The sequence below is a fragment of the Nanorana parkeri genome, unplaced genomic scaffold (genome assembly GCF_000935625.1).
Source record: "Nanorana parkeri isolate BGI_ZX_2015 unplaced genomic scaffold, ASM93562v1 scaffold88, whole genome shotgun sequence".
Lineage (NCBI taxonomy): Eukaryota > Metazoa > Chordata > Amphibia > Anura > Dicroglossidae > Nanorana > Nanorana parkeri.
In genome coordinates this window covers 1,154,700-1,166,335 of record NW_017306356.1, presented here as the reverse complement: position 1 = coordinate 1,166,335, position 11,636 = coordinate 1,154,700, and the positions used below count along the sequence as shown (strand labels likewise).

At 39.2% G+C, this 11,636-nt stretch overlaps 1 protein-coding gene across 1 annotated transcript in view; it reads left to right on the top strand.

Moving 5' to 3' along the window:
* PAX5 (paired box 5) overlaps positions 1-11,636 on the top strand; it is a 205,664-nt gene that overhangs the window by 78,870 nt on the left and 115,158 nt on the right. Inside the window, exon 5 of the mRNA XM_018552425.1 lies at positions 2,773-2,901. Coding sequence (XP_018407927.1) covers positions 2,773-2,901 — 129 coding nt within the window. The remainder of the gene's footprint in view (positions 1-2,772; positions 2,902-11,636) is intronic.

Genomic DNA, 11,636 nt, shown 5'->3' with positions numbered 1-11,636 from the left:
CTGCAGCTTTGTGATCATATATGTCTTCTCAAAGGACAAGTGCACTTTAATTTCAAGAAACCTACTCTTCCTAGCTACCCTGAGCTTTTTTACATAAATATATTATAAATAATTATATACAACCCCACAACACACTCCAGCTGTTTACTGACCTCATGAGGACAGGTGTGGCCTTCCCTAAAATATGACTTTGATAACAGCATCTGGCCACAATTCTCTCAAACACTGGCCAATCCTGTGCATAATCAGGTTTAGAGTTTTATAGCGTTGTCTTCCAGTCATCTCCAAGCAGAGAAGGTTAGTGTATTGTAATGAAAGTATACTTGTAAGTTAATCCTTGGCATTCTTGCAAGGGACCTGATCTGTGCCATGAAATATTCTAGTATCTATTGCTGTGTGTGCAGTTAACATGATTATGATGCCTATCTATTAAAAATCTATATGGGAAGATTTTGTCTTAGTTTTAAACCTGTATGCTGTAAAGAAAAACAATATCTTTGTTGGCTTTCAAATTATATTGTTTATTTTAATAGAACTGATAGTGTTGAGAGTGCAGCACTTGGAAGAGAACACTGAGTCTCTGCCACAGTGGTGGCTAGCAAGATGTATCTACTACAGTCATACAGACACACACACACACACACACACACACACGCACACACACACACACACACACACACACACACACACACACACACACACACTAGGACTAGTTGAGGAGCAAGCTTATTAACCTACTGGTCTGTTTTTGGATTATGGGGGAACCCATGTAGTCTTGGGAAAAACATACGTACTCCATACAGTTAGTGTCCTTGGCAGAAACCCTATGTTGCAAGGACAAAAGCTCTTTTCACTAAGGTATTGCAAAAAATGATGAGGAAGTGCAGTGTGTTGCCCCAACCAATAATCAGTTTGCTCTAATTTATCGCTTATTAGATGTAGGAGATATTGAGGACGTTGAGAATCTTAATACAATTAATTGTGTGGATATTCATTTCAATTATCCAATCATGTGAAAAGCAAATTCCTGTTTACCTATTTTATCTGCACATTATTGGAAAATTGAAGTGAATATTCACAAAATGTACTAATTAGTTACTTTGTTAATTAGTTCAATATTAGTTATTTAGTTAAATAGCACAGTTGCACTTAATACATTTATCTTTTGGCTCCCTGCTTTTATGAAGGACTGTTGCAGTAAGGCTAGAAGGTTTATTTGTAGGGTGTAGGTACAGTTTTCCAGTTTTATATACTATGCTATGCTTGCAAAATTACTTTTATTTGTTACGGGACTTTTTGTGGACTACTGTGGACTTTTTGCAGAAAACATTGTCTTTCTCTATATTAATCTTACACTGGGACAGTACACTTTTATAGGAGAAAAGTGTTATTTGCAGCCATCTACAAGGCAATAAAGTAAAGACATCTAATGTCCCATCCCGGGTAACAGCCCCATGTCTACATCTGATCTGTTCACCCCCCCCTCCACAATGAGCAATCTTTGAGGAAGAAAATGATCATCATGGATAGATTTTCCAGATGATTGATATTACTCTTAAGTGTTTGAAAAGCATACTGTAAAAATGCTCAGCTTGTATGCATGTGCATGTTCATACCATGCCATTCGATCGCCTTCCTATATGTTTAGGTACTACTAGGCTGACCATAGACAGGCAGATATTGCAAGAAGTGGTGAGGTATCATCACATCCCCAAATGCATTGATGCGCATCTGGGGACCACTGCAACCTTTTCTTTAAGGTGGCTAAAGGGTGAATGAGGGATACATGTGGCGAGATACTTCTTTTTCTCCTCAGAGATAATAAGAAGTTGGAACCAACATGCACAGATCAGTGATGCTTGAGTTGAGCACATTGCTTGAAAAGACTAGACTGTGAGGCTGATTAGCTAAAGGAGTTAAGAGTCTCCACTTACAAAATTGTGGGAATATTCACTTCAAATATTCAATCACGTTTTTACGTTAAATTCAAAATAATGTTCAGATGCTTTTCACATGATTGAATAATTGTAGTAAATATTCACACAGATTTGTGAGCAAAAATGCTCAGTACCTTATGTAAATCAGTCCATATGTATTGCTACCCCAAACAATTGCTTTTTGCAACTTAATTATCGTAATGTTTTGATTGGCTGAAAAGGAACAATATGAAAATATTTTCTGATAAGTTGCATTTCTGTGTTACCAAAAGTGATTCCAGATATTTGAAAGTTAAAGAGATGTCGCTGAAAGAATACAGAATAAAGAAAGTATAAAAAAAATTCCAAACCTGCAAGACAGGCTTGGACATATACATCTTTTACAATGTTAAAGTCATGAATGAAGTGTCAGACAGAAAAACTGCCTGCATTCAGTAGAAACACTGCAAAGGAAACATAGTTAGTAGCACACACTGACCATTCCTCAGTTATTTTTCTACATGGTACTTAGTGGGTCTGATACATGTGTCTGATTTTGTAACCCATAGTAACAAATAAAAATGATTTAATCTCTCCATGCTACACTGAGAAAATGAAATAAACCAAACTAGTTGCTAGTAGTGTACAACAGTTCTTCATTCAGGCACTTTGATATACAAGGTCCAGTAATAATCCTAGACTTCATTCGTAAACATTTCTACTATAGACTGTCTTTGCATAACTTGACTCATAAGTATAAACCTATTAATAAATGGTTGTATATACCTAATAATCTACTCCTTGTATATGAAACAAAACTTGTTGGTATAATTTGTCTTATTTGTGCTCCTTGCAGCTTCAACTGGATCAGTGACTCAGGTCTCCTCAGTAAGCACAGACTCAGCAGGTTCTTCTTACTCGATCAGTGGAATTCTGGGAATAACATCGTCTAATGCTGAAAGCAACAAACGCAAAAGAGATGAAGGTAATACATTCTGACTTTTGTCCTGTGTTCTACATTTTGCAACAGCTTCAAAAAGTAGGAATGCTTTTGTAGTTGCCAAAACATTATACGTTTTATGCCTTTTTTCTGAAGATTAAAGCTTATTATCTGGTATATCTAGAGTGAGCTGTTAGGAATCATAGAACGATAGCAGAAGGTATCTTAGTCTTTTGTTGGTATGCTTTTGCATAGAGATATTTGCTTTTTAAACAAACTGCAGAATCATCTGCAGACTTTACTATTTTTCATTTGAGCAAGTAAGCTTTAAGCAATCAATGTGTTTAAACAGGACCTGAATGTGTTCCTCCAGTGTTGATTTACACATAAGCTTTAATAAATCATGTAATTGCAGAACCTTCTGTAAATTTGCATATGTTGGCGCTTCCCATTTGCTCAGGCACTAGAGTGGTTGGACTGATGTAAAAATGACCACAATTAATTTTAGCATGTGGGACAAAATATTACACTTTTGTTGTGTTATTCTGTAGACCAAAACTACTAGAGCTTGTGTAAGGTGGAACATGATAAAGATGTTATATATTGTATCTCAAAACTGGACAATTTCAAAATAAGCATGATATGTAATCAGCTGTTACCTTAGCAGAGATCAGATGTCAAAATGTTTACTAGATCCACAAATACAGGTAGCTAAAATTTGCAGCTAAAATTTGCAGGAAATGGTAATTTTGTGTGGCAAAATATTTAGTTTGGAATCATGCGTCAAAGCAAAGACACAACTAGCCAAAAACAATATCCAGAGGAGTAATGGGAGACCAGATGCAGGTAAAAAAGAGGATTATAAAGATCCTGGTATTTTACATATCTATGTATTGGCCCTGGCTAGCAGTCATGATGTCATAAGGAATACACACAGGGAGCCTTTGCGTACGGCTAATTTCCATGAAAGGCTTTCCCCTGCTCAACTCAGTGCTCACCCTGGAGCAGTAAAGCTCATTGGAAGTTCCTTCAGACAAAGTAATGATATCAGGCGACTTTTAGATTCCACTCTGTGTGGTCAAAATGGTTTGCAGACTGACCCCTAACCGACCTCAAGTTCACACACGATTGTATCTTTTATTTTTATTATATGCTGGGCCCTGTGGCATTGTATTTATGAACTTACATCTGCATCAACATCAACCGCTTCTTATATTTATATTGTCAATATATGCTAAAAAGCATGAGCATTTCATATTTAAGGGTTCTTTAAAGAAGAACTCTAGTAAAAATTATTATTAACCCCTGCAGTGGGACTACCCCAACAATACAAGTATTTGTCTAGGTTAAAAAAAAGTTATACTCACCTGAACCGTGGAGCTGGCTTGCTCTTAGACTGGTCCTTCCAGCTAATTTACTTAATTTTGGTAACAAAAAAATAAATAAATTAGAACATATATATTGGCACAAGTGCAAATGGCATCACCTGTGAAAAGTATAGCATTTCCCGGTCTCTTTAAACTACACTTTTTCCCTTTACACCCGGTAACAGAGTCATGATGAATATGCTTATAAGACTGAGCAAATGCCTTGATGTCGAAGTTAGTAATGTTGAGTGATGTTATACTGCTCAGCGAATAAAGGTGTGGGAGCAGTATAAAATGCATGTTCAGTTATTAAACAGAGTCGAGGAGTGTGGAAAATGATATCCCAGCATAATTGAGCACATTTAATGCTCCTTGTAATTTTATTGAAGATTAGAATTGCACTTATATATGCCAAAAAGATCCCAAAAAGTTTTAGACCATTACCCTTACATCTCATTATTAGTTAGATAAGGCTTGTTGAACAGATAATGACCTTGGAGTGCAGTAAAGTTTAATCATCCGGGTTTCTGAATTTTTATGCTATGAGGTGACATTAAACAGAGACCCTTTTTGATAGTTTATTATAAAATGCCAGCCAACTGAGTGACAGTTATACACTAACTTCCATGTGTCCTGCTTGTTCAGCCAGTACATTAGGCAGCTCTTTGTGCAGGGCATTTGTTGCGGGAAAACAAGTAAACAGGGCCAAAAATGACTCTGATATTTAATCTATACCTAACTCTTACCTGACTCCAACAATTAGTTCTCACCCAAGCCCTAACTCTTTACCTAACCTGCACAATTAACCTTTAACTCTTAACTTGGTCCCTTACAATAAAACTCAACCCTTAACCACTTAAGGATTTTGAATGTAAGAGATGTCCTAAGAAAAGTTTTTAAGATGCACCGCTTATGTCCAGCTCCTTTCCCCTGTTAAAAATACAGGCGCCAATACAACAACAGCAGTTAGGATAAGATTCTGCAATGAAGTGTGCTAATATCCTTGCGATGTACAGTATATAACTACCTGGAGATTATTTTGTTTTCTCTTACTAAAAGTAGAGTTCCACTTCAAGGAATACAGTGGTGTAACCTTGCTGTCCCCAGCCTGCTGATGGGACAATAAAATAACATCAGCACAATGATGAGTGCATCTATGTGCTCTTCCCTGTTCAGGAAAGCATGCTCCTATGGAATGCAATACATTTAATTGGCTGACACTGGTGATTTTTCATCTTTCAGCCTAACAGTTACAAGAAGTTAAAGGAGAATTATGGCAAGAGTAAAATCCACTCATCCCCATAATTACAGCTCACATATGACGCTGCAGCTGTTACACGTCAGCTCTATAGATTGAGAACTGAGTGATCACATACTGCTGATTGCTCAGTTCCTTATCCTCTCCCCGCAGTCACTGTCAGCCACCTCTCCCCGCAGGGATTCCCCCTTCCCCTCTCCATGCCTCCAGCGCTTACTGGAGGGACAGACAGGGATGAGGTGGGCACAGCAGAGAGGCAGAGCCACCTGTCAATCAGGTGGCGGGATGGACCTGACAACATTGTTGGGATCTTTCCCAACTAGCATGGCTCTGCACTGACAGCATATAGTGGCAATAGCACGCTATATACTGAGTTTTGGGTCACAGGAGGACATAGTAAATCTCCTACTGATATCCGAAAGAGAACTGCGTGCAAAAAAGGTTTGGCCATAGTTCTCTTTTAAAGCTGAACTTCAGGCAGATATAAATACTGATTAATGCAGCTTTATATTAATACATCATTAAATGCATTTTTTAGATGCAAACAGTGTATATACTTGAATCTGACATGGTATTAGCATCTTGTAGTCTACTGCACAGTCTGCAAAACCAAGCTCAGAAGGGGTAAGGAGAAGCAGCACAAATAGTCATTCAGGTGTGCTCCAACCCAAGAAGCATAATGATTGGAGGAGCGAGCTGAGTGACAGATCAGCTCATCAGTGTGCTTCTCCTTTCACTGTCCATTCACAAGGTTGGAAGGGAACCTGTAACTGAAAGGGAAACTGCAGCAGAGAAAGATCAGGTCTCCTCCGATGCTAGGCCAGGCTGTGTTGTGGGTAGAGCTACAAAAACCTCAGGACTGAATGATGACAGATATACAAATCCTTTTGCAGGTAAGACAGCTCAGCTCTCATATATGTATTGCATTTAGGTATGTAGCCATTTTCCTAAAATGTTTAATTCTTTTAGATTTTTAGACTGAATACAACAAACAAGTAATTGGAATTTCTGGTTTTAAAATCAGGGATATTTTCAGGGGCACATCTCCCACACCATGCAGTGTCCTAAGAAAATAAGGAAAATTGGTAGCTATGGGTTATATGTAGTAATCAGCACATAGCAATAACAACAGTAACCTTTCCTATCACAGTCCCTTCTTTGTTGCTGAATTATGGCTACAACAAAACACTTTTCAGCTCATGCAGAAATAATTAAGATTTTTTTGGAATGTGTACCAGTACATAAATTTATTTCAGAAATAACTTGTTGCCTTATTAATATTTTAGTTTATGGGTTCTATTTTTCACAAATCTAAAAATCCATATCTTATTACAAGTTGTACATGGATCAGGCACTTCTGGCCGAGGCACTCTTCGTGTTGCACACTGAAGTGAAAGAGATTATGAATTCTGCAGAGCACCTTGTACAGAGTTGATTTATTACCTTTTTGTTCCTCTAACTCCTGGCATTTTTTAAACAGATGTCACCAGTCCTTAACCCAGTGGGTTGCCTGCTTGGTAACAACAGGGGCAAACCAAATCAGACAATCTTTATTGGTTTATAGGGTTCAGGGTGTCATTTTTTTTCGTCTGCTATATTATGGACTCGGAGCAGATGTGACTTGGTGGGAGATCAGTTGTTTTCACTTTCTGAAAGAGGACACATAATGGAAGATTGACACAGGGGGCAGATTAAATCTGCACTGTGAAGTTTTCAAAGAGAAAGAAGAACATTTATTTAACACAGTTTCTAGGTAAATTGATAAAGTCACATTATTTGTTATACATAACTCTAATCTCCATAAATAAAATAGAAAAACAAAATAGATGAACATGGATTGATACTTGTTAGGGTATCACTAGGGGAGGGTATTGCTAGGATTGTAAAATACCTAGGGCATGAATGTACACCCAAGGAGAGTAATAATGTGGCGCATGTAGCATGCCACAGCGAACAGTGGGTGTAGCCAAATTGTGTTAACATCAGCATTAACAGTGAAGTAGAAATTCATTAAAATAGGTGTGGCTGCTTAGCAACGAGCAACTGTTGAGACAATGAACATTTTTTTCAGACGTATATAATGTACAATATAGTGCAGGAGTCAGGAGATCAGGGGAATATGATGAGTACATGATGCACAGAGTTTTAAGCAGGGCCGGCCTTAGGGGTGTGCGAGCTGTGCGGCCGCACATGGCGCCATGGCAACAAAGGCACCAGGCGGCCGACAGAGCTCGTCCTCGGGACTGCTCCTCTCCTCCTCACCGCTGGCCATCCGACATGACAGCGCTCCCTCGGCCGAGCGGTGAGGGGGAGAGAAGCCGCGCCCGCAGCTGTCAGGATGGCCGAGCGGGTAGTAGATCGGAGCCGCTGTCATCCTGTCAGTTTCAGGATGACAGCGGCTTTGTGCGTGACAGAGCGGGGGATCGGTAAATATCAATGATACTTACCGATCCTCTGTGTGGGAAGGACAAACACTGGAGCGATTGTCTGATCACTCCAGTGTTTGTAAATAACTGGGCACACAACATTTTTCTGCTATTTTGGATTCAGCCATTGGCGTGTTCTGGAGGCAGGCGCATAACGTCATATAACACCGCACATGTTGGGCGCTGCCATCTTAGTGTATATCTATGTATACACCAAGATGGCGGCGCCTACATCGGCGTGCGACGTCACCTGACGACACGCATGCATGGCGTCATGTAATGTCATGCTCCCGGCCTCCAAGATGGTGGCAGCCATTCACAGAACACGCCGGTGGCCAATTTCTCAAACAAATTATTATGTGCCCGAATAAATTTTTCATATATTCGGACATATAGTAATTCATTAATTTTACATGTAGTCTGGGTTTTGTGTTCTGTTTTCTATTTTGACTTTTTCTAGAAATACTTGAAAAAAGGGTCGGCATGACAACCTGACACTTTATTTTTATAGACTCTATTTTAGTTTGACATTTATTGTTTACCTTCTGTTGTTTTATGTAATAAGAATACTTATATTGTGCCTACAAGTTTAATACCTTTGAATAAAAGTTTTATTTCTATCGTACTTTAATATATTTTTGTTGCGGCTTAACAAAATAGGAGTCTTTAAATGGTGCGGATATTGGGGGAAATGGATGTGGTTACTGGGGGTGAGGCCACTAAAGGGTGTAGCCACTGAGGGGTGTGGTCACTGAGGGTCGCTGTAAAGCTTTCTCGCACAGGGCGCCTAAAGGCCTAAGGCCGGCCCTGTTCTTAAGGGTTAGTTCTTAAAGTGTATTCCTTCAACCCTCTCTCTTCCCCTCTAGAGCATGTTCCAGCAATTGTTTCTCTTTGACCTTGTTCCTTAAATAAAAAGCAGCAATTATGTCTCCCTTTGACATCATCAGCAAGCTTGTATAATTCTTACAGGTGTAGCTATGTTTGAGGTCAGTTCCTATTGAGGTAGGCACTCCCCCCAGAACTACATCCTCAAGGAACACTTTCCCTACACATATGGGTCCTGGGGCCGAAGCTAGCCGAAGGATTGGCCGAAGCTACGGCTAGATCCTTCGGCAGCTTAGTGAATAGACTCCATAGTGTGTCAGCAGGCTTTTGTAAGTCAAGTAAGCAGCATTCATTTTTTCAAAGTATGCATGTGGCATGGGACAGAAAGGGGTGGAGGTGAGGCAGAGCTATGCAGTCCAGCAGGCAGGGCTGGTAACTGCTTGGGATTTCAGAGGAGCAAAGGCATTGTCAGCTCAAAGAGGAAGCTGAGAGCTCACTGAATATCTGGCATATACACAGGGTTCTCTCTGTACCTTTAGCAGTTTTGTAAGGGTTAAAACATTGGGAAATGTATTGCGTGCATTGGACAGATGTAGTGATTGTGCTTTCAGTTTTTCCCTGACATACACTTTAAGTACAGTTATTCCTTGAAACCAATCAGAATTCACTATAAAGCCAAAGCAGCACAAAATGGATTCTGTTGATTGCTGTACTTATTAGCGCTTAAGATTAGTTTAATAGCAACATTTCTTTCTGTTTGATTTCCGCACACGGGGACTGTTTTTAAACAAAATATTTGGACAATGTGTTCAAATTGTACATTGAGACAAACAATTAGCAAATGCAAGGAAGGGGTTTCTATTTTGCATCATACATTTCTCAGTAAAATGTTGATTATTTTGCTTCAGTTTACCATGACTGTTCACGTTTTGAAAGAAATATCGGTTCACGATAAATACACATCGGCTTCACGCTATTTTTTGACATTATATATGACTCACATATAAATATTCCTATTTCCCAAAGCACTTTTATTCTCACCAATAAAATGCACATAACATTGTTTTTTTTTTTCACCCGATGAGATCGTGTTTAATGAACACTTCCCTTGTAGTGCTTTTAGAATGGTTTATAAAAAAGACAAAAAAACCTTGTCATTCCATTGTAAATCAGAATAAGTGCTACGTATGGCCGGTGTACGAAGGCTAATAAACTACTGAATACAGCACCAGGTCTGTGAAGAGCTAAATGGGAGGAAGAGGGAATGGTACAGTCACTATTCAGTTTAATGGAATTTACCACTGTCGGAATTTAGGCTGCAAGAACAAGATTATTATTATCATTAATGGCTTATAGGTGTTCACTGGAGAGAGAAATCTTACACATTATAGAAATTTGGTTATGAATTCTTTAGTTGTAAACGTTTATTTGTATAGTCTTATAAGTTATCTCCCTGGAATATTTGGAGGCATGTTATCAGTCAAATGTTAACTAGTTATAGTTATACTATTATGTTATATTGTGACATTTTGACATATTTTTAATTAAAGCCCATTTTCAATCAAGTTAAAACCCCTTCCCACTCATTTACATTTTTCTTTAAAATGAGTGGAGGCCAGTAAGATAGCGTTGCAGTCTGGACCTGTGCCACCCAGTCTTTCACTGGACAGCCAATAGGAAATGTCCATGTCACTCAGGCAGCAACATGCGACCCCCCTAGATTGTTTCTAATGCTGATATATGCAATTAAATAATTGTGTGGACAGTATGGCCACTTGAAGACTTGACAAAATCTACAGGCAGCTGAAGCCTTCATTGAGACACAGAAGTTGAATCCAGCATAATTTTACTTCAAATAAGTGCAATACAAAGGAAGTTTTTCCAGTCTTTTAAAATGTAAGAAGGCAATGAGTTTACTTACTCATGTCTCTGCTTATAAAGTGAAACTAAAAGTTTCGGTGACACGAAAAAGTTTCCATCCTGCTCCTCTGAGTTTTTTCATCACTATGGTTTAAATTGATCGTCGGTTTGACCCCATCAACTAATAGGAAGTGTATGGTCATCTTAAGTAAGACAAAAGACATCAGACCTCCCTTCGTGTGGCCTTCAGATTGGCACAACAACAGTGCGTAGAGAGCTTCATGGTACGGGTTTCCATGGCCGAGCAGCTGCATCCAGGCCTTACTTCACCAAGTATAATGCAAAGCATTGGATGCAGTGGTATAAACACTGGACTCTAGAGAAGTGGAGACGTGTTATCTGGAGTGACGAATCACGCTTCTCTGTCTGGCAATCCCATGGATGTGTCTGGGTGTGTCGGTTGCCAGGAGAATGGTACTTGCCTGACTGCATTGTGCTAAGTGTAAAGTTTGGTGGAGGGGGGATTATGGTGTGGGGTTGTCTTTCAGGGGTTGGGCTTGACCCCTTAGTTCCAGTGAAGGGAACTCTTAAGACATCAGCATACCAAGATATTTTGGACAATTTCATGCTCCCAACTTCCTGTTCCTGTTACAACATGACTGAGGACCAGTGCACAAAGCAAGGTTCATAAAAACATGGATGAGCGAGAGAGAAGCACTGATTAATGTTTGCAGACAAGGCTGTGGAGCAGATGAAAGTACTGATGGGCTGAGAGAAACTCTAAGGTTAAGAGTGTGATAACCTTGTGCACTAAAGCCATCCAAGCTGGTGAGGCTGTTATTCTTTTGTGTGCTGAAGGAAGCAAACGGTACAGTTTATTATTTCTATGCTGAAGAAAGCAATCTTTTAAGTTGTTTTGCTGCACTGAAGAGGGAAATCACTTTTTATTGTTGCTGCTGTGGAAAATAAATGCAATTTGTCTGATAAAGCCTGTGTCCTCCGGTCCAGCGAATTCCCCAAACATCACAATATATATATATATAT